The 22,294-nt window shown below is 45.5% G+C and overlaps 2 protein-coding genes across 5 annotated transcripts in view; one reads left to right on the top strand and one right to left on the bottom strand.

Moving 5' to 3' along the window:
* The first annotated feature begins 43 nt into the window (after nt 1–43).
* On the top strand, nt 44–17,700 carry LOC140197368 (putative defense protein 3). The gene is made up of 5 exons (XM_072257323.1): nt 44–249; nt 1,897–2,009; nt 6,929–7,041; nt 10,346–10,404; nt 16,600–17,700. Exons 1-5 carry the CDS (start codon nt 57–59, stop codon nt 16,707–16,709), a joined length of 588 nt encoding a protein of 195 aa, XP_072113424.1. The 5' UTR covers nt 44–56; the 3' UTR covers nt 16,710–17,700.
* Nucleotides 17,701–19,550: 1,850 nt separating this feature from the next.
* Nucleotides 19,551–22,294, bottom strand: part of gramd1c (GRAM domain containing 1c) — a 56,360-nt gene continuing 53,616 nt past the window's right edge. For 3 of the 4 annotated variants that reach the window (XM_072258876.1, XM_072258874.1, XM_072258875.1), the window contains exon 13: nt 20,555–21,576. In XM_072258876.1, coding sequence (XP_072114977.1) covers nt 21,499–21,576 — 78 coding nt within the window. In that variant the 3' untranslated portion in view covers nt 20,555–21,498. Of the gene's footprint in view, nt 20,009–20,554; nt 21,577–22,294 lie in introns of those variants that run through there. The other variant, XR_011886090.1, reaches the window with a different exon arrangement.

Here is a 22,294-nt window from a genome sequence, read left to right as displayed (position 1 = left end):
AGCCCTATAAGAGCGGTCTCCACCGGAAGCAGGTAGAGACGAAGCCGAGATACCAGATGCCGAGCTTAGGTTTCCGTCGCGTTGTGCCCGGGCTGCTCGCCCTCTGCCTCCCGCTGGCGCTGGCACTGCCCAATGGCGCGCCTATCTCATCCTGCAGCTCCATGGCCCCGGTTCACACCGGGATCCTCCCTCAGAATGGCTCTTCGCCGCACTCTATCAATGTTAGCAGCATTAACAGCACCATAGAAGGTGGGTGGGGTGGGGTGATGGGCTGAACGGCTGGGAGCGGGGGCTGGTGGCGATGGGTAGAGAGGAGTGGTGACGGGCCGAGCAGCGGCAGAGGTGTGAGGTAAGGGTGTTGGAGTCAATATGTCCCGATGTTAATCACCCACCCCTCCGCCCGAGGCGCTCCCGTCCTCGATACCCCTTCCGCCTTGTCCCTTTGGATCCGAGGCGGGATGCACCCACCGGCGAGTTTACGAGGGTTTTTTTTCCCGCCAAAATGGACAACCAAAAGGGTTGGAGAAAGTGGGGCTGGCTGGTCGGTACATGATAGAAGTAGATACAATTATGAAATGCAGAAATAGGGGTCGTCGCCAGAGTCTGTTTCCCTTGATGGGGAGGAGTGGGGTTGTCTAAAACTGGAGAGCACGTGTTTAAAGCGAGACAAAGGGGCTCCGAGGGTAAGTCTTTCACACAGAGTATTTCAAAATAAAAGTAATTTTTTTGTTATCAAAGTATACTTCATATACAACCTCGAGATTTCTTTTCTTGTGGGCATACTCAACGGATCTATGAAATTGTAACTATAACATAATCAGTGAAAGACCAGCGTGCAGAAGATAATAAACTGCTAATGCAAATATAAGTGAGTAGCAATAAATAACAGGAACATGAGATGAAGAGTCCATTGGTGGTGGGAACATTTCAATGATGGGGCAAATGAAGTTATGCCTTTTTGTTTGAAAGCCTGATGGTCGAGGGGTAATAACTGTTCTTGAACCTGATGGTGAGAGCCCTGAGGCTCTTGTACCTTCTTCCTGATGTCAGCAGCCAGAAGAGCACATGGCCTCGTTGGGGGGTAGGAATCCCTGATGATGGGGGCTGCTTTCCTACCACAGCGTGTCAAGTAGATGTGCTCAATGGTGGGGGAGAGCTTTGCCAGTAAGGGACTGGGTTGAATCCACTGCTTTCTGACTTACTGTGGGATTTTCTGTTCAAGGGCATTAGAGTTTCCATACCAGGCTGTGATGCAGCCAGTCAATATACTCTCCACATCTATAATAGTTTGTCAAAGTTTTAGATGTCATGCTAATTCTCTGCAAACTCCTAAAGAAGTAGAGGCACTTTGTAATAGGACTTAGTTGGGTAGTTGGAATAAACGAGCTGCCAGAGGAGATAGGAACCGTAACAACATTTCAACTGCTTTTAGATGAACAAGGTACAGATGGATGTGGGATTGGTATAGATAGGGATGTACAGTACAGACACAGTGAGCTGAAGGGCCTGTTTCTATGCTTATAAATGATCTGAGAGGCACAATTCCATCTCAGCCTTTAACCCATTGCATCCACTGGTGTTTAAAGGCTGCAGCAACCTCTCCAAGTTATTCCATGCTCATATCTTTGTCTTTATTGTAGTCTTAATCTTCTTAGGTCTTTCTGGATTGCATTACTAGTGTCACCTTTGTGCATTTCTTTGAGGTTTTATATCTTGAAATCAACTGCTTGATAAAAGAAGTTAAGATTTGTATTCTGGGTCTGCCCAGTTCATAAGTTCATTCACTCTTCACCGAATAAACACAGCTTTCTTATTCCTTTCAACTGCCTGCCTGAGTGTGTTTGTTTAAATTATAAGGATGTTGCATACAAAAATGAAATCTCAATTCTTTTACAGTGAGAATAATGGGCCCAACTTACAAAGGGCTTCTGCTCCAAGCTCGAAAGCTCTTTGAGAATGTGACAGTTGGCACATGGAGTTCTCCTCCAGCAAATACAAAGACACTTCAGGTATGACCAGTTTATTATCTCGGTGCCATGGATAACAGTCCACTAATGAAAGATTTTTTTAAAGGCTGTGCAAAAGAGTTTCTTGCCTTAGATTTTGACCAATTTGTGCTTTTTCTACCCTCCCCCCCAACATCAAAGCAATGGATGGGGGGTGGGCATGTTAACGGAATAGCAGGGTAGTGTACAGGTTAGTTTTGGGACTTTATTAACACTTTGGAAAGTGATGTGGAGTTGCAGACTGACTGGAGTGAAGTAAGAAGTACTTTGACTGTAATCAACCTGGCTGCTTGGGTTGGTGGGCCTGGAGTCTGAATCCCAGACAGTGAGTGGGACAGGGAATGTCCTGCTTTGAAGGATCTGGATCTCTAAAGACATATTGGAACACTGTGAACTGAATTTGAGTACTAAATATCCTTTGAAAGAGAGTTAAATATAATGAAATTGTAATTAGTAATCACGCTGTCTTGCACAACAAAAGAACTAGGTTGTGTCCTTGGTTTTAGGTTGTTAACTGATGATGGGATTTGGAAAAATGTTTTTCTTTTCTGTATCTCATTTCCCTCCTCTGCATTCTTCTATTCAGTTCTGTCTTCAGTTTTACGTTTAGAGATTAGAGAGCAGGTCTTATGAGGAAAAGCTGAGTGAGCTTGGGTTTTTTTCTATGGAGTGAAGAAGGATAAGAAGTGACTTGATAGAGGTGTACAAGATGATAAGAGGACAACCAGTGTCTTCTTCCTAGTGTGGCAATGGCTAATACAAGAGGACATAATTTTGAGGTGATTGGAGGAAAGTACGGAGGATGTAGACGGTAGAAACTTTGCACAGAGAGTGATAGGTCTGTGAAGAACACTGCTAGGGTGGTGGGGTAGAGGCATATACATAAGAGTCACTTAAAACACTCTTAAGAGGAACACATGGATGAAAAAAAATGGAGGGCAATGCAGGAGGGAACCATTAAATTGATCTTGATCATGGTTAAAAGGTTGGCACAATATCGTGGGCTGAAAATATTGGTACAACATTGCACTATGTTCTTGATCTCTAGAGAGGTGTGAATTATTTGAAATGGGGGTGGGGGAACTTTTTCTGTTAGTTATGAAGCAAGAACTGTTGGTCATTTCTGACGAAATCCAATAGGAACTAGAATATTATATTAGTTTATATGAGATTGAAGTATAATACCAGGGTTTTTGATGATATCCCATCTAGATGACCATATATAGCTTTGGTCATCTTCCCCAAAGAACTGGCTAATTTAATTCTGGGAAGATGCAGTTATTGAAGCATGGGCTCTCCTAATGAGGAAACTGGTTGAGAAATTAGCCTGCTCTTTGTGCAATGCCTAATGTTTGGGAAACAATGACGGTGCTGAAAAAGTCCACTTGAGTTTCTTGCAGCTGAGAACTTATCAACCGGCCCTGAAAGTGCAAGTACACAACATCAGCTGTCAGGGGGAGTTGCTCAGTGCTGCCATCTGTAAGTGATCCTGAGGATAGGGGTTGTGCTCAAAACTTTCCTGAGAAAGACTCTAAACTGGCAGATCTCGTTCCCTGCAGGGAGATTACAAGAAGTTGCTTGGGTACTGGCGGTTTATGACTGCCTCCGCTCTGGGCAAACCTCCAGTGGCAATGAATGGCCCTGACTTGTCTGCTTACACCTGTGGACTGATGCAGAAGTGGACAGCTTCAATGACTTTCCTGACGCAGTGAAGGAAATGGTACAGAGCAGGCGTGGGCAGGAACAGTCCTGAGGTTAGGAAGGGGAATGAGGTGTCCTTGGCCTTGTGAGGTTCTAGGTGTGAGGGTGGACCATCTTACAGAAGTGAAGCCTGTGGGAAGGGAGGATAAAAGCTTGGATCCTTATGGGGTGCTGAATGCTGAGCTTTGCACTGTCTCTTAGCTGGAGCTACACCTCATGTTACCCGAGTTTGTTCTCACAAATGGCATTGCAATAGGAACATAAGATATAGAGGTAGACCTAGGCTTGTTGGCTCTCGAGCCTTCCCTGTCATTGTAAACACAGCCCAGTCCATTGTGCAAGCCAGTCTCCCCTCCACTAACTCGCTTATACGTCCTGCTGCCTTAGGAAGGCTGCCAATGTATCCATGAACCCTTTTCACCCCAGCCATTGTTGTTTCTCCTGTCAGGCAGACGATGCAAATGGTTGAGAACACATTCCACAGGACTCAAGGGCAGCTTCTACCCCACTCTTGACCGAACCGCTGATGCACTAAAGATGAATTCTTGGTCTGGCAGTTTGTCTGCGTGTGGAGCATTTCCTCTGTAACTGAAACACTATATTCTGCATTCTTCTTCTCTTTTTACTACCTCATGTTCTGTAAGAATGGAATGATGCCAGTTTCACCTAATACCTGCTGCCTTGTACTTCTTCCCCCTCTCCCCCCACCTTCTTACCCTGTCTTCTCCCCTTCCTTTTCAGTCCCGATGAAGGCTCTCAGCCGGGAACGTTGGCTGTTTACTCTTTTCCATAGATACTGCTGAGTTCCTCCAACATTTTGTGCATGTTGCTATCTGAATCTATCTGAACGGCAGCAAAATCTCTTTACTGTACCTCTTTTCACCATACATGTGATGATAATAAACTGACCTGATTTTCCTGCCCCACTGCATTCTCTAATTCTTCCATTAACAAAGACACTTACCAGTCTCCATTCTGAGTGCAGTCAGTGTGTGAGACTTCACTCCTGTCTTGGGCAAAGAAAACCAATGTATCTCTAGATGCCCGACCCAGCTAGAACTAGACCCAGTGGCCATTTTATGAAGAACCTCCTGTAGCTAAGAAAATGGCCACCAGGTTTATGTTCATGGTCTTCTGCTGCTGTAGCCCAGCCACTTCAAGGTTTGATGTGTTGTGTGTTCTGAGATGCTCTTCACACCACTGTTGTAACGTGTGGTTCTTTTGAGTTACTGTCACCTTCCTGTCAGCTTGAACTAGTCTGGCCATTCTCCTCTGACCTCTCTCATTAACTGGGTGCTTTTGCCCACAGAACTGCCTCTGACTGGATGTTTTTATTGTTTTTCACACCATTCTCTAAAATCTAGAGACTGTTCTTAAAAGTCTCAGGAAATCACTAGTTTCTCAGATACGCAAATCACACCTTTTGGCACCAACAATCATAAGACCATAAGACAAAGGAGCAGAAGTCAGCCATTTGGCCCATCATGTCTGCTCCGCCATTTTATCATGAGCTGATCCATTCTCCCATTTGGTCCCACTCCCCCGCCTTCTCACCATAACCTTTGATGCCCTGGCTACTCAGTTACCTATCAATCTCTGCCTTAAATACACCCAATGGGACTTGGCCTCCACTGCTGCCCATGGCAACAAATTCCATAGATTCACCACCCTCTGACTAAAAAGATTTCTTGGCATTTCTGTTCTGAATGGGCGCCCTTCAATCCTTAAGTCATGCCCTCTTGTACTAGACTCCCCCATCATGGGAAACAACTTTGCCACATCCACTCTGTCCATGCCTTTCAACATTCGAAATGTTTCTATGAGGTCTCCCCTCATTCTTCTAAACTCCAAGGAATACAGTCGAAGAGTGGACAAACGTTCCTCATATGTTAACCCTCTCATTCCCGGAATCATTCTAGTGAATCTTCTCTGTACCCTCTCCAACGTCAGCACATCCTTTCTTAAATAAGGAGACCAAAACTGCCCACAGTACTCCAAGTGAGGTCTCACCAGCGCCTTATAGAGCCTCAACATCACACCCCTGCTCCTATACTCTATTCCTCCAGAAATGAATGCCAACATTGCATTAGCCTTCTTCACTACTGACTCAACCTGGAGGTTAACCTTAAGGGTATCCTGTACGAGGACCCCCAAGACTCGCTGCATCTCAGAACTTTGAATTCTTTCCCCATTTAAATAATAGTCTGCCTGTTTATTTCTTCTGCCAAAGTGCATAACCATACACTTTCCAACATTGTACTTCATTTGCCACTTCTTTGCCCATTCTACCAATCTATCCAAGTCTCTCTGCAGACTCTCCATTTCCTCAGCACTACTGGCCCCTCCACCTATCTTCGTATTGTCAGCAAACTTAGCCACGAAGCCATCTATTCCATAATCCAAATCGTTGATGTACAATGTAAAAAGAAGCAGCCCCAACCCGGACCCCTGTGGAAAACCACTGGTAACCGGCAGCCAACCAGAATAGGATCCCTTTATTCCCACTCTCTGTTTCCTGCCAATCAGCCAACGCTCTATCCACGTATGTAACTTTCCTGTACTTCCATGGGCTCTTACCTTGTTAAGTAGCCTCATGTGTGGCACCTTGTCAAAGGCCTTCTGAAAATCCAGATATACAACATCCACTGCATCTGCCTTGTCTAGCCTACTTGTAATTTCCGCATTCCAAGGTCAAAGTCACTTAAAACACATTTCTTCTGCATTCTGATGTTTGGTCTGCACAACAACTGAACCTCTTGACCACACCTGCATGCTTTTATGCATCGAGTTGCTGCCATATGATTGGCTGATATTTGCATTAATGAGTAGGTATACATAATAAAGTGGCCACTGAGTATATTTTCCGTGTCCACACTTTTGAGCACCATTAATATTGTAGGTTATTGTGGGATTGCCTCTCATTTTTCTGAAGCCTAGAGCCGCCTTAGTCTCTCCTCATGATTGACAACCTCTCCCCCAGTACAGAAGCGAGTCTATAGAATTTTTGCTGTGCTCCTTCTATAGCAAGTATAACCTGTTACAGAGAGCAGAGCAGAATTTTGCATGCTACTCTAAGAGTGGTCTCAATAGGGCTTGTCTCATAGCAGTATGATATTTGCATCACAAATGCTGCCTCAGTTAAAATGTTTTAAGCTGAAAAATGAAGGGCAATCTTGAGATGCTCCTCCTGTATGTATTAACCCCTTGCATACTATTACCAGTGCTTCAACGTTCCAGACAGTGCAATGACTCATTCAAGCACGTCCGATAAAGACAGCAACGATGTCTATACCTGGAATCCACCTTCGAAAGGGTGTATAACGGTCATATTCACGTAAGTATTTTACAAATGGTTGAAGCTGCATTAATAAAATAGTAGCAGGTGAAATAATATTAAGCAGTTGGCCAAAGGTGTCACTGGTCAGCAGAGGGACATCCTATTGTGAGAATCTAACTGGTCTCGGTTGTTCGGTTGTGCCTATGTTGCTTGGTGTAGCTGATGGCAGACTGACCAATGCCCCCCCCCCCCCCGTTTTCCACACCTCCTTCTCCAGAGTGCCTCATCATCTCATGCACCAAGCTCAGCCTCTGGTGTGAAACCTCATGTGTCACGCAATGGCTGCTGACAAGCTTTAATGTCTAGAATAAAATTTCTTGGACAGACAACTTCTTGGCCCTTCTCCAGATTTTATTCCAACAGTTTCCCCTAGATTGACGTCATAAGACACACGATCAAGGAGCAAAATTAAGCCATTCAGCCCATCTAGTCTACTACACCATTCCATCATGGCTGATTCAACCCCATTCTCCTGCCTTCTCCCCGTAACCTTTGATGCCCTGACTAAACAAGAACCTATCAACCTCTGCTGTGGAAACCAAGTCATTGAGTATATTTAAAGCAGTCAGTGGAAGAAAATTCCACAGATTCACCCCTCTCTGGCAGAAGAACTTTCTCTACGCTATATTCCATCTGCCACCACTTTGCACGTCCTTCTGCAGACTCTCTGCTTCCTCAACACTACCTGCCTGAAAACCGGGCTGACTAGTCTGCAATTACTCAGTCTATTCCGTCCTCTTCTTTAAACAATGAAGGCAGCTCGGAGGCTGCACAGACGCCCAACACCAACACTGCCGGAGAACCAGATCAGTGTATGGAGTTTGCACCTTCTCCTTGGGGCTGAGCGGGGGCCGTAGGTGTTCCGGCTCCCTCCCACTCTTCAGAACCTAGTTTATTATCACTGACGTAGGTTGTGAAATGTGTTGTGTTTTGGCATCAATACAGTGCAGAACATAGAAAATTACCTGAAGTTGCAATGAGAAATGTAGTGGATTCCAGTTAATTGGGACAGATTGAGATCAGTACACTTTGGGCCAATTAATTGGCTGCCCCAATTAGTGAAAATTTCGTGGAAATAATTAAAAAGGTTTAAAAAAAAACCTTTAAGAGTAAGAAATTAGGTGTTTAAATGAAATACAGAACAAATTAGAATGCCACCAATACAATGCTATAAAACTGTATTAGTTCTTAATAGTATGCTGGCATTCATAGCAAGAGGATTCGAGTACAGGAGCAGGGAGGTACTACTGCAGTTGTACAAGGCCTTGGTGAAACCACACCTGGAGTATTGTGTGCAGTTTTGGTCCCCTAATCTGAGGAAAGATATTCTTGCCATAGAGGGAGTACAAAGAAGATTCACCAGATTGATTCCTGGGATGGCAGGACTTTCATATGATGAAAGACTGGATCGACTAGGCTTATACTCACTGGAATTTAGAAGATTGAGGGGGGATCTTATTGAAACATATAAAATTCTAAAGGGATTGGACAGGCTAGATGCAGGAAGATTGTTCCCGATGTTGGGGAAGTCCAGAACGAGGGGTCACAGTTTGAGGATAGAGGGGAAGCCTTTTAGGACCGAGATGAGGAAAAACTTCTTCACACAGAGAGTGGTGAATCTGTGGAATTCTCTGCCACAGGAAACAGTTGAGGCCAGTTCATTGGCTATATTTAAGAGGGAGTTAGATATGGCCCTTGTGGCTAAAGGGAACAGGGGGGTATGGAGAGAAGGCTGGTACAGGGTTCTGAGTTGGATGATCAGCCATGATCATACTGAATGGCGGTGCAGGCTCGAAGGGCCGAATGGCCTACTCCTGCACCTATTTTCTATGTATTAGGAATTAACTGTATTAGTTCCTAATAGTTATCAAAGGGGGAATTCATCCACACAATAAAAAATCAGTGCAGACACCTAGTGCAGATAGTTGACTGCCTTCATACAATGGCATGGACAACTGTGTCCTCCAAATCTTCATTTTCATTGTAACATTCAAGATGATTGTCGATACCATTAAATTCCCCGTGGTTCCTGACTTGTTGAAGTAGTGAAATCATTTCATTCTCATGCTCTGCCATTTCTGGCACCACCAAGCCTGAATGCTTGAAACCGCAGTGAGCAAAACTGTTCTGAGTTGCCTGAACCGCTTATTTCTCCCCATTTATCAGTGACAAAAACCACTACTTTTTGAACACAAACACGCACAGCTGACTCTATTTTAAAAACATTTTGCGCTATGCAAGGTGTAGGTCTAATGACCACACAACTGACACTAGTTAGAACCCGTTCGGCAGCAGTCTCCTGCCCAGCTATTTTCTCAATTAGTTTTTGTTTTCTCAGAGTTGCCCCAGATAAGTGGCTGCCCCAGTTAAATAACAGCCGAAATAACTGGAATCCATTGTGTGTATAAAAGCTAAATAAATTGTGCAAAAATACAGCAAAAGAATGAGGCAGTTTTTATGGGTCTGACAGCAGAGGGGAAGAAATTCTTCCTAAAATGTTGTGTATGTCTTCAGGCTCACCTACCTCCTTTCTGATGGTAGCAAAGAGAAGGGGATATGTCCTGGGGGGTGGGGGTCCGTCGTGATCAATGCTGCCTTGGCCAAACACTTTAAGTGATTCCCATTCCCATTCCGATTCTTCGGTCCATGCCCTCCTCTTGTGCCAAGATGAAGCTTCCCTCAGGGTGGAGGAGCAACACCTTCTGGGCAGCCTCCAACCTGAAGGCATGAAAATCGATTTCTCCTGCTGGTAAAAATAATTCCCCAACCTCCACCCTGCAGTTCCTCTATTTCCCACTCTGGCCTCTTCTTACCCCCTGGGTCCCTTCCTCCTTCCCTTTCTCCTATGGTCCACTCTGCTCTCCTATCAGATTCCTTCCTCTCCAGCCCTTAACCTTTCCCACCCATATGGCTTCACCTATCATCTTCCAGCAAGCCTCCTTCCCCTCTCCCTCACCACCTTTTTTCATTCTGGCATTTTCCCCCTTCTTTTCCAGTGTAGATGAATGGTCTTGGCCCGAAATGCCCATTGTTTATTCATTTCCATAGATGCTGCCTGACCTGTTGAGTTCCTCCAGCATTTTGTGTGTGCTGCCGTTTGAAGGTTTCCACGATGGGTGAGGAGGCTTGTGACGGAGTTGGGAGCCTGAGCTGCTGTGTTGCTGGAGTTTTTTTTGGCCTCCCTGGGAGATTGCTTGGCAGTATTCATTCCTGACGCAATGGCCTTGGTGAAGTATAGGTCGGTTCAGTGAACCTCTTCTCCACACAGAATGTTTGCAATAACTAATGCTTTCTCTTGCAGAGCAACTGTGGCCCAGCACCAATCTGTTTACTGGCTTGGGGTTAAGTCTAATGAAATCAGTAAGTAATCGTTATTAATTCTTCAACAAAAGTAATGGCTTTTGAGTGGAAGGAACCTCTAACAGAGTTTGAACAACAGTAAAAGTTTCATTGCTAGAATCTGTGTTGTGATGGCAAACCTCGTCTTGCCACGTGGACTACCTGTTCCTGGGTAATTCTTCGAGTGTTGGTGAAGAATGATGCAGTGGTCTTCTGTGACATTCCTTCTAACATCCCCTTCCTCCTAACTTCAGTCCCTGATCCAGTAACACCGGTTTCTAAGGGTTGCTGTAACGGAACCAGCTTAGTACAGCAGTGCCATGGTAATATTGCGCGATACAGTGCCAGCTATAAACAGGGTTTAATTCCCACCGCAGTCTGTAAGCAGTTTGTGAGCGACCGTCTGGGTGCTCTAGTGACTTCCCACATCAGCGAGTTAGACCAGCGCGAAGAGTTTAAAAGGAGACAGCTTTATAGAGCGGGCGTTAGAGTAGAGGGAGACAGAGTAGGAGGGCTTTGGCTCAACAGGGCTTCGGCAATAACAGGATGAGGGTAGGTAGGTTACTTGTGAAGAATAGGAACAGGAAGTATGTCTGTGAGGCCAGTGTTCTGTGCTGGGTGTCGGATGAGACTCCCAGCCTCCCTGACGGCCACATCTGCACCAGGTGTGTTGAGCTGCAGCTCCTTAGCGACTGCGTTAGGGAACTGGAGATGCAACTTGATGACCTTTGTCTAGTCAGGGAGAATGAGGAGGTGATAGAGAGGAGCTATAGGCAGATAGTCACACCGGGGCCTCGGGAGACAAGTAAGTGGGTAACAGTCAGGAGAGAGAAGGGTGAGTCAGATAATAGAGAGTACCCCTGTGGCTGTACCCCTTGACAATAAGTACTCCTGTTTGAGTACTGTTGGGGGGATGGCCTACCTGGGGGGAAGCAACAGTGGCCACGCCTCTGGCACAGAGTCTGGCCCTGTGGCTCAGAAGGGTAGGGAAGGGAAGAGGATGGCAGCAGTGATAAGGGACTCTATAGTTAGGGGGTCAGACAGGCAATTCTGTGGATGCAGGAAAGAAACTCGGATGGTAGTTTGCCTCCCAGGTGCCAGGGTCCGGGATGTTTCTCCCTGCGTCCACAATATCCTGAAGTGGGAAGGTGAACAACCAGAGGTCGTGGTACATATTAGTGTGTGTGTGTGTGTATACGTACCCTTAACTCCTGGTGACAAAACTTTTGGTATGCTCATCGTACGGTGGGTCTTGGGCGTCTGAAAGCTGGCGGAGCCCATGCCTTCCCAGGTTTTTTTTACGAGGTCGAGTTGTTAGCTCGACACTCCATCCCGGGTACGGATGGAAGGGAGCCGTCCAGATTCGAACTCGGGGCCTCTCACTCTGAGGTCCAGCACTGATGCCACTACGCCACCAACCAGCCACATTGGTACCAACGACATAGGTAGGAAAAGGGAGGAGGTCCTAAAAAGAGACTATGGGGACTTAGGAAGGAAGTTGAGATTACTGCCTGTGCCATGTGACAGTGAGTATAGAAATAGAATGAGGTGGAGGATAAATGCGTGGCTGAGGGATTGGAGCAGGGGGCAGGGATTCAGGTTTCTGGATCATTGGGACCTCTTTTGGGGCAGGCATGACCTGTACAAAAAGGATGGGTTTTACTTGAATCCGAGGGGGACCAATATCCTGGCAGGGAGGTTTGCTAAGGGTATTGGGGAGAGTCTAAACTAGAATTGCTGGGGGGGGGGGGAGTGGAAACCAAACTGAAGAGACAGAGGAAGGGACTGTTGGCTCACAAATAGAGAGAGCTTAGAGACCATGCGGGAGGGAGGATAGGTAGGTGTTAGAGAAGGGACGCGCTCTGACCGATGGTCTATTTTAATGCAAGAAGCATCATGAACAAAGCGGATGAGCTTAGCATGGATCAGTATTTGGAGCTATGATGTTGTGGCCATTACAGAAACTTAGATAGTTCAGGGGCAGGAATAGTTACTTCGATTGCCAGGCTTTAGATGTTTCAGAAAAGACAGGGAGGGAGGCAAAAGAGGTGGGGGTGTGGCACTGTTGATCAGAGATAGTGTCATGGCTGCAGAAAAGAGAGAAGTCATGGAGGGATTGTCTACGGAGTCTCTGTGGGTGGAAGTTAGGAACAGGAAGGAGTCAATAACTGTACTGGGTGGTTTTTATAGACCACCCAATAGTAACAGGGACATCGAGGAGCAGATAGAGAGACAGATTCTGGAAAGGTGTAATAATAACAGGGTTGTCATGGTGGGAGATTTTAGTTTCCCAAATATTGATTGGCATCTCCCTAGAGCAAGGGGTTTAAATGGGGTGGAGTTTGTTAGGTGTGATCAGGAAAGTTTCTTGACACAATGTGTAGATAGGCCTACAAGAGGAGAGGCTGTACTTGATCTGGTATTGGGAAATGAACCTGGTCAGGTGTCAGGTCTCTCAGTGGAGAGTATTTTGGAGATAGTGATCACAATTCTATCTCCTTTACCATAGCATTGGAGAGGGATAGGAACAGATAAGTAGGGGAAGTGTTTAATTGGAGTAAGGGGAAATATAAAGCTATCAGGCAGGAACTTGGAAACATTAATTGGGAACAGATGTTCTCAGGGAAATGTACAGCTCGATGACCCACAGTTTATTAGGGAGAGTGAACAGGAGATAGGAGCCACAGGGAGTTAGTCACCCCAAGGCTGCAGTAGTTAGATAATTGGGTGACTGTCAGGGAAGTGAAGGGAAGAGCTCAGAGAGCACCCCTGTGGCCATCCCCCTCAGTGATCATTATCTCATTTTGAATGCGGTTGAGGGGGGTGACCTGACAGGATGGCCATGGCGATCGAGTCTCTGTCACTGAGCCTGGTTCCGTGGTGCAGAAGGGAAAGAGGAAGATGAGGAATGTGGTAGTTATAAGGGATTCCATAGGGGAACCGACAGGAGGTTCTGTCAGCCTGATAGAGATACCCGCATGGTGTGTTGCCTCCCAGGTGCCAGGGTACGGGATGTCTCAGATCGGGTGCAGAGAATTCTGAAGGGAGAGGGTGAACAGCCAGTAGTAGTCTTGGTACACGTTGGTATCAATGACACGGGTAGAAAAAGGGAGGAGGTCCTGAAGAGAGAATTCAGGAAGTTAGGTAGGAATCTGAAAAGCAGGACCTCTAAGGTAGTAATCTCAGGATTGCTGCCAGTGCCACGTGCTAGCGAGTGCAAGAATAGCATGATCAGGCATATTAATGTGTGGCTGAGATACTGATGCAGGGGGCAGGGATTCCGATTCCAGGATCATTGGGGCCTCTGCTGAGGGAGGTATGACCTGTACAAAAAGGATGGATTACACCTGAATCCAAAGGGGTTCAATATCCTAGTGGGCACATTTAATAGAGCTGTTAGGGAGGGTTTAAACTAATTTGGTGGGGGAATGGGAACCAGAGTGATAGGGTTGAGGAAGAGGAAAACAGAAATAAATCAAAGATAGCATGCAACAGAAATGAGAAAGCCTTGGCCAGCAGGATTAAGGAAAACCCCAAAACATTCTACAGGTATGTGAAGAGCAAGAGGATAAGATGTGAGAAAATAGGACCAATCGAGTGTGACAGTGGAAAAGTGTGTATGGAACCAGAGGAGATAGTTGAGGTACTTAAAGAATACTTTGCTACAGTATTCACTACGGAAAAGGATCTTGGTAATTGTAGTGATGACTTACAGTGGATTGAAAAGCTTGAGCTTATAGACATTAAGAAAGAGGAAGTGCTGAAGCTTTTGGAAGGCATCAAGTTGGATAAGTCTCCGGGACCAGATGAGATGTACCCTAGGCTACTGTGGGAGGTGAGGGAGGAGATTGCTGAGCCTCTGGCAATGATCTTTGCATCATCAATGGGGACAGGAGAGGTTCCGGAGGATTGGAGGGTTGCAGACATTGTTATCTTATTCAAGAAAAGGAGTAGAGATAGCCCAGGAAATTATAGACCAACGAGTCTTACTTCAGTGGTTGGTAAGTTGATGGAAATGATCCTGAGGCAGGATTTATGAACATTTGGAGAGGCATAATATGATCAGGAATAGTCAGTATGGCTTTGTCAAAGGCAGGTCGTGCCTTAAAAGCCTGATTGATTTTTTTGAGGATGTGACTGAACACCTTGATGAAGGTAGAGCAGTAGATGTAGTGTATATGGATTTCAGCAAGGCATTTGATAAGGTACCCCATGCAAGGTTTATTGAGAAAGTAATGAGGCATGGGATCCATGGGGAACTTGCTTTGTGGATCCAGAATTGGCTTGCCCACAGAAGGCAAAGAGTGGTTGTAGGTGGGTCATATTCTGCATGGAGTTCGGTAACTAGTGGTGTGCCTCAGGGATCTGTTCTGGGACCCCTTCTCTTTGTGATTTTTTATAAGTGACCTGGATGAGGAAGTGGAGGGATGGGTTAGTACATTTGCTGATGACACAAAGCTTGGGGGTGTTGTGGATAGTGTGAAGGGCTGTCAGAGGTTGGAACGGGACATTGATAGGATGCAAAACTGGGCAGAGAAGTGGCAGATGGAGTTCTACCCAGGTAAGTGTGAGGTGGTTCATTTTGGTAGGTCAAATATGGCAGAATGTAGTATTAATGGTAAGACTCTTGGCAGTGTGGAGGATCAGAGGGATCTTGGGGTCCGAGTCTATAGGACACTCAAAGCTGCTGCGCAGGTTGACACTGTGATTAAGAAGATATACGGTGCATCGGCCTTCATCAATCATGGAATTGAGTTAAGAGCCGAGAGGTTATGTTACCCAGGTCAGACCCTACTTGGAGTACTGTGCTCAGTTCTGGTCACCTCACTACAGGAAGTAGCTACAGAGGTGATGTCAGGGTGTAAGTTTTTTTTAACGCAGGGAGTGGTGAGTCCGTGGAATGGGCTGCTGGCACAGTGGTGGAGGCAGATATGATAGGGTCTTTTAAAAGAGTCCTGGACAGGTACATGGAGCTTAGAAAAATGGAGGGCAATGGCTAACCCTAGGTAATTTCTAAGTAAGTACATGTTCGGCACAGCATTGTGGGCCGAAAGGCCTGTATTGTGCTGTAGGTTTTCTGTTTCTGTGAATGTATTGCTAGAGTTATAGAGTTGGGGGCGGGGGGGGGTGTTATGTTGGTGCTGGAAGCCTGGCGACACTTGCAGGCTGCCCAGCTCAGTCCTCGCTGATTACACTTGCACCAAACAATGCATTTCATTGTATGTTCTGATGTACACATGACAAACAAAACTAATCTCTACCTGCTCAGCAGATCTCTATTGTCAGTTGGCTGTCCATGTGTAACATTGGGTGTTTTGTAAAAAGAGTGGGTGGGATGGGGATAATCTGAGCCCAGTTTATTCCTCATATTTGCAGCTTCAGTTACTGAAAATGCTGCAGATTTTCTCTTCAGAGACTGGGCCAAGAGCGATGAGATCTGTAAACATCATTAGCCCAAAGGATGAACAGCTCTGCCCTCTACAGGTGCTGCCTCAGTCTTTTATACACAAAGTCCTGTCAATCTCTTCCTCTTTGGCTCTTGGCACTTGGATTGGGCTGCAGAATGATCATTTTTCTTGTAGTTTAACTTTGTTATGCTTGTTTGTATTTTTATATAATCCTTTGTATACATATAATTGTTTAGTGAGTTTTCTAGTTGCCTCTATTTTTTCTGGAAACTTCTTGGGTTTTAGTGGTGAGTGTTATATTACTTGTATTTGACTTTCTTGATGGCTAACTGTGATCAATGGAGTTTCTGTTGGAATCTGCTGATATCTCATCTATCCCTTGTCTCTTGCTATGCTTCTTCTTTCTTTCCTTCTCTGCTCTTAATAAAACGTTCATAAGCAGCAAGTTTTATGCCTCATTCTTGACCTCACAAGAACCTTTAGATTGCAGAAGCATCAGGATCCAACAGCACCTTGTTGCAACCGGCCCACATCACCTCGCTAGGGGAACATGGAACTGCCATCAAATGTCTCATTTCTGTTCAGAGCCCTCCTTCATTTGAACATAGACATTCACTTCCCATTGCAATCTTATTCCCTTTTGCCGAACAGCAAATGGTTCCTGTGTCTGCCCTCTGTGACTGTGGCTTGCACTGCTTTCCCCAGCCGTAGGATCATCACAAACACCATTTGCTCTTGGACTATGGTCACACTGAGCAGGACAAGTGTTGTTGCTGCGTAACTTATGCACTGATTCTTTATTTTGCAGTGGTGAATTGCAGAGACGCCAGTGGAAGTAATGGAGCAGAGAGGACCACATCTGGACTCATCCTGCTGCTGATTTGGCCTTTATTCTGCTGGTTGCATTCTGCAGAATAACAAACAGAGAGATGGGGGGGGGCACATTCTGCTTGGATTGTTGAGAGTGAATTTCCTTCGACCAAGAATGCTAAGCTCTAAAACATGTCCAAAGTGGGCACTTTAAGCTCTTGCACTGATAGCTTCCCAGTCTAATGAAGAAATTGTAATTTGAAAGGCAAGGTTGATAACCTGTTTTTGTATGTATGTTTAAATTGACTAATTGTGTTCTAATGCATATATGCAGGAGAATTGTTTCCAAATAAATAAACTTGTACTTTCTCTCAATAAGGATCACCTTTTTTAAGCATGAGATTCTGCAGCTGCTGGGAAGAACACAGGCACGTGCTGAGAGAAACTCAGCAGTTAGGCAGTATCTATGGAAAAGAATTTACAGTCAACGTTTTGGCTCTTTGGTCTATTCATTTCCATAGACATTGTCTTAATTTTGACTGTGCTGCTCACCTTTATTAAAATCCCAGTTTTCTTGAATGGAATTGAAGAGCAACACCTCATATACCGTCTAGGTAGTCTCCAGCCCCTTGGTATGAACATAGAATTCTCCAACTTCCTGCAATTCCCTTCCCCTATCCCTATGTCACTCTGCCCCCTCCCCCAGCTGCCTATCACCTCCCTCGTGGTTCTGCCTCCTTCTACTACCCATTGTGTTTTCCCCTATTCCTTCTTCACCTTTCCTGCCCATCACCTACCCGCCTCCCCTCCCCCACCCCTTTATCTTTCCCCTTACTGGTTTTTCACCTGGAACCTACCAGCCTTCTCCTTCCCACCCTCCCCCCACCTTCTTTATAGGGCCTCTGCCCCTTCCTCCTACAGACCTGACGAAGGGTTCCGGCCCAAAACGTCGACCTATCTTTTCCACGGATGCTGCCCGACCTGCTGACTTCCTCCAGCATATTGTGAGTGTTGCTTTGACCCCAGCATCTGCAGATTATTTTGTGTTGAGATTAATAACTGCACACCTTCCCTGTGGTACTAAGAGTTTGCATTTGCATTGTCTAGAGGGGTCGGGGTTTGTGTTTGCTTTTTATGGGGGGGGGGTCAGGGTTTGCATGTGCATTCTATAGAGGGGTCTGGGTTTGTGTTTGCATTCTGTAGAGCGGTCTGGGTTTGTCTTTGCATTGTGTAGAGCGGTCTGGGTTTGTCTTTGCATTGTGTAGAGGGGTCTGGTTTGTGTGTGCATCCTGTAGAGCGGTCTGGATTTGCGTTTGCATTGTGTAGAGGGGTCTGGTTTGCGTATGCATTCTGTAGAGCGGTCTGGGTTTGTGCCATGTAGTGGGTGGGGTTTGTGAGAAAGATGTGCTGGCCCTGCCCTAGGATCCACAAGAACAGTGGAAGTCTTCCTTTAACCTCCAGTATCAACAAGATGCCTTAATTTAGCATCATCAGCAAGTCTGTCAAGCTGCAGGAGATATAGAAGAGATTTACAAGGATACTGTCTGGACTAGAGGGCCTGATGAGTTATGGGGATCAATTGGTCATGTTGGATTTTTATTCCTCAGGGTGTAGGAGAATGAGGGGTGACCCTATACATGTTTATAAAATCATGGGGGGGGGTGTGGATAAGGTGGACAGTCTTTTCTCCAGATTTGGGGGCACAGACAGAAGAGGGAAGAGATTTAAAAAAAAAGACCTGAGGGGTAACTACTTTATAGAGAGGGCCATGAGTACTTCAAATCAAATCAAGTGAAGTTTAATTGTCATTCGAACCATACATGGATACAGCTGAATGAGACAGTGTTCCTCTGGCACCACGGTGCAGAAACACACACATTCAAAGTAACGAGAAAGGGAAAAAAGAATCTAGCCACGTAAGAAAGCATGAACTGCCCCAGAGTGCTCAAGGCAGGCAGGCAGGCTTGAAACTTCTAAGAGGCATTTGGACAGGGCGTGGATGGGAGGGCCATGGGCCGATAGCGGGAAACTGAGAGGACATTGTGGTCAGCATAGACCAGTTACTCTGACATGCACCAGACTGCAGTGATACGCCGATTCTGAAACTCCCCAAGTCCTACACCTATTGGTTTCTTCCCTTCTCATTAGTTTATTTAATGATGGGCCAAGATGCAGCCTCCTGCTTTATTTCAGACCCTCACCCTTCTATCCTTTGCCTCCATTTTCACTGTGTGGTCCATTTCCCTCTAGATCTAATGCAAGGTCACTGAGGGGTCAGGTTGGCCTTCTAATCGACACATCCCATCGCCCTGGGTCCTCCCTCTGGCCTCACAATATTTTCCCTTTCATCCCCTCTTGGTGAGAGACACACAGGACAAGGGTGGAGCTGAGCTCAGAGTAATGGTTGGCCCACAAAGCTGTAAAAAAAAAAAAAAAAAAAAGGGAAATGTTGGAGCTGACTAACACTGCAGGGATATGACCCTTCAGCCCGATTCCCTCATACTAACCAAGGTGCCTTCCTGAACTAGTCCCATTTGCCTTTGACACTTTTAAACTATCCGTAACCCCATCACTTAAACATTCAATGTCCCTGCTTCTACCACTTCCTCTCGAGCTCGTTCCACATATCAACCCAACTTGACCCCCAGGAACCCTTTAAGTCTTCCCTCTCCCACATTAATCATGTGGCCTCCAGATCTAGGCTAGATTACAATGTGACATGGCTGCAAGAATCATTATAAACACAGAGGCAGCACTGATTATCTAGAAAGATCATATTCCCATCCCCGAACATTCATTTGGATGGGGATATGTGCTCAGTATCCCATGGGAATGTCTGGAGAGAATCACTGGCATCAACTGGGACCCCTCCTGGAAGATCATTACTGCTGATAGAAGCTGAAAGTAAAACAATTCCAGTCAAAGAGAAGTGAACCATGAATACACAAGTGAAATTAGCATTTTATTTAATAGCCATCAGGATATTTGGAATTTGTTTGTAGTCTGTCCCCTTATCCAGTACATTGCACCCAGAGGATAACCTGCAAGGCTTCCCTTCAATCTGACTCCAGTGGATAGTAATCTGTTGAAGTTCTAACCTGGATTAGGCCACAGTCTAGCCCTCCGCTCTGTACTTGAAGACCAGTGATGGGAGATGAAAGACAATCATGGTTGAATGTTGGCCCAGCAGACCAGTGCGGATGAGGGCTGCAGCTCTCCCCCCACCCCAGAGAGTTCTGGGTTCAGAGTTCCATTCGGGCAGGAGGCATTTAGACTGGTGAAGCCCCTTGGTGTGTAACTGGTGAGACTGGAGTTTCCCACTGTCAGGGGCCCTGTCATCGGTGTGTCTGGAGTTTGAGAGCCAGTGTCAGGGGTCCTGCCTTCATCAGCGAATCCTGGGTCGATAACTGATGATCGAAACCTAAAGATTAATCAGAGGTCTGGAAGTCATAGCTCGATGGCTACAACCTTGTACTCCAGGGAGCACGAAGCACAGAATCAAATATCGCTGTGATGATTCTACGCTCTAGCATCAATTGTTTGGCGACAATAAGGTAAAGTGTTTGTGAGTCCACCGGGAAGCCGAAGAGCCATTCACTGAGGGCCGGAGGCAGCTTGTGCTGAGGTTGGAGAGAGAGAGCGAGAGAGAGAGAGAGAGAGAGAGTGAGTTTTGAGCATAGGAGGGCTGGGGCTTGTTTTACTGCTGCTGCTGCTGTTGTGTGAACGTGGTGAGCATACTACACTGGTACTGGGAATGTGCGGTAACATTTGTGGGCTGCCACCAGCACGTCCCCAGGTTGTGTTGGTTGTTAAAGCAAATGACATATTTCACTATGTTTCTATGTACATGTAATAAATTAATTTAAGTACATGATCTTCTGCACTCAATAAATGACACTAATTTTCTTCAAATACTTCCCTTGCCCTTTGCACATCAACGCAATGAAATCAAGTTACTTGAAAATTCTTTATTTTTCCATTACAGGTAGTGTTTTAACAGTGGGCCTTCATGACTTCATAACTAATAAAAATATTGTTCATTGTAATGGACAAGAACCAGTTAACGCATCTGTTTGACATTCCTATGGGCACCAGTGGGAACAAGTGTTTATTCTTTCTGGTGCCTGCTCAAGAAGGGGGAAAATAAAAAGACCACAGCAGAGGGCTGTTTAAAGGTAACCTCAGCCCTCAGCTATCAGGAGAAATCATTAAAAATATCCATGCAAACACAGGTGTTCATATAATATATGGTAAAATGTAAACAGTACAGCAAGTTACCCTGATAATGCAACTTGTGAAGTCATTCCTGTATAAAAACCTTTGTTGGGTAACATGCATAAAAAAAAATCTACCTATATATATTTTAAATATAGATTTTCTTTTATAAATTGCATTGGATTTAATCCATATTAATCTGCAATTCAATTAATTTCAAGTATGTACAAGTTCATCTAGCTTTTGTGTGCAAAGGGACGTCGGTTCCTACAGTAACATTAAATAGCCTTAAGAAAGTGATGCAGCGGCATTTAGAAATATCCAGGGCCAAACAAGTCTTGGAATCGTTAAAAAGTGGAAATTAAAGCACAGCTGACACTGTTATCAAAGTGCAATAATTGAATATCAAAGCACTTAAAAAAAAAAAAAAAAAAAAATTCAGTCCAGAAAATTTACAAACCATCCATTACATTTGGGTGCGGCTCAGTAGAACTTACATTTGATACAGAGTTTGTGTGCTTTGTGGTGCTGGGCATCAGCTCTGCTGATTAGGAAGCACACTAACCTGAGACAGAGGCTGCAGGTTGATTTACAACTGGGCACAAGTGTATCGTCTTTCCTGGATGCAAGGGCACCGAATAAACGTGTAGTGCGATTCTCTGTCTTCATTGCTGAAGGCTGCTCAGATTCCACTTGCACTCATCATGGTCTGATTGTGGAGTTCAAAACTCTTCTGAATTGCTGCTAGGGAATTTTTCAACTGCAAAACGGAGAGAGATTATGACCTGACCCTGTGCTCCAAGTGCCCCTCACTTTAGCTCAAGTATTGTGTGAAGGTTTGCACCGGTTACGTTAGTCCATGCATCGTCACTTCCTGCGGCACGCTACACACGCTCTGCCCAACCCACACGTGGCAATGTTAACGCTGGATCTCAGAGGAAAGTAATTTAATCCAGTCTTGGATGGGCTTTAAACAGAATCCATCATCGAGAGCACAGGTTTAAGGGCAGGAGACGGGGAAGGATGTGGCACTAATATGGTCCAGAGAGACCTGTTCCTTTACACAATGCAGGCCCTTCAGCCCAGCACATTGTGCTGGCCTCTTAATTTACTCTAACGCTTCCCTCTTGCATAGCCCTCTAATTTCTTTTCATCCATCTCAGAATCCCTTAAAGATCCCGGGGTGTAGCTGCCCCTAGCACCACCCCGGCAGCACGTTCCACACACTTTCCACTCTGTGTGTAAAACATCCACCTATGCTTATCTAATCATCTGAAAGCTATGCCCCTCATGCTAGCCACTGCCACCCTGGGAATAAGCCCCTGGCTCTCCACTCTATTAACACCTCATTTCATCATACACACCTCCTCTCATCCCTTCACTCCTCAGAGGAAAGTCCTTGCTCGCTCAACCCAAGAGAAAAGCCCTGCCCAGCTCACTCAACCTATCCTCACAAGACATGCTTTCTAATCCAGGCA

Source organism: Mobula birostris, chromosome 5, assembly GCF_030028105.1.
Source record: "Mobula birostris isolate sMobBir1 chromosome 5, sMobBir1.hap1, whole genome shotgun sequence".
NCBI lineage: Eukaryota > Metazoa > Chordata > Chondrichthyes > Myliobatiformes > Myliobatidae > Mobula > Mobula birostris.
This window is presented reverse-complemented; position numbering and strand designations above follow the sequence as displayed.

Coding starts and splice junctions, on each gene's coding strand:
- LOC140197368 (XM_072257323.1), top strand. CDS start 57: ATGCCGAGCTTAGGTTTCCGTCGCGTTGTGCCCGGGCTGCTCGCCCTC. Junction 2,010..6,928: donor CAAATACAAAGACACTTCAG/GTATGACCAGTT, acceptor TACTATTACCAG/TGCTTCAACGTTCCAGACAG. Junction 7,042..10,345: donor TGTATAACGGTCATATTCAC/GTAAGTATTTTA, acceptor TTTCTCTTGCAG/AGCAACTGTGGCCCAGCACC.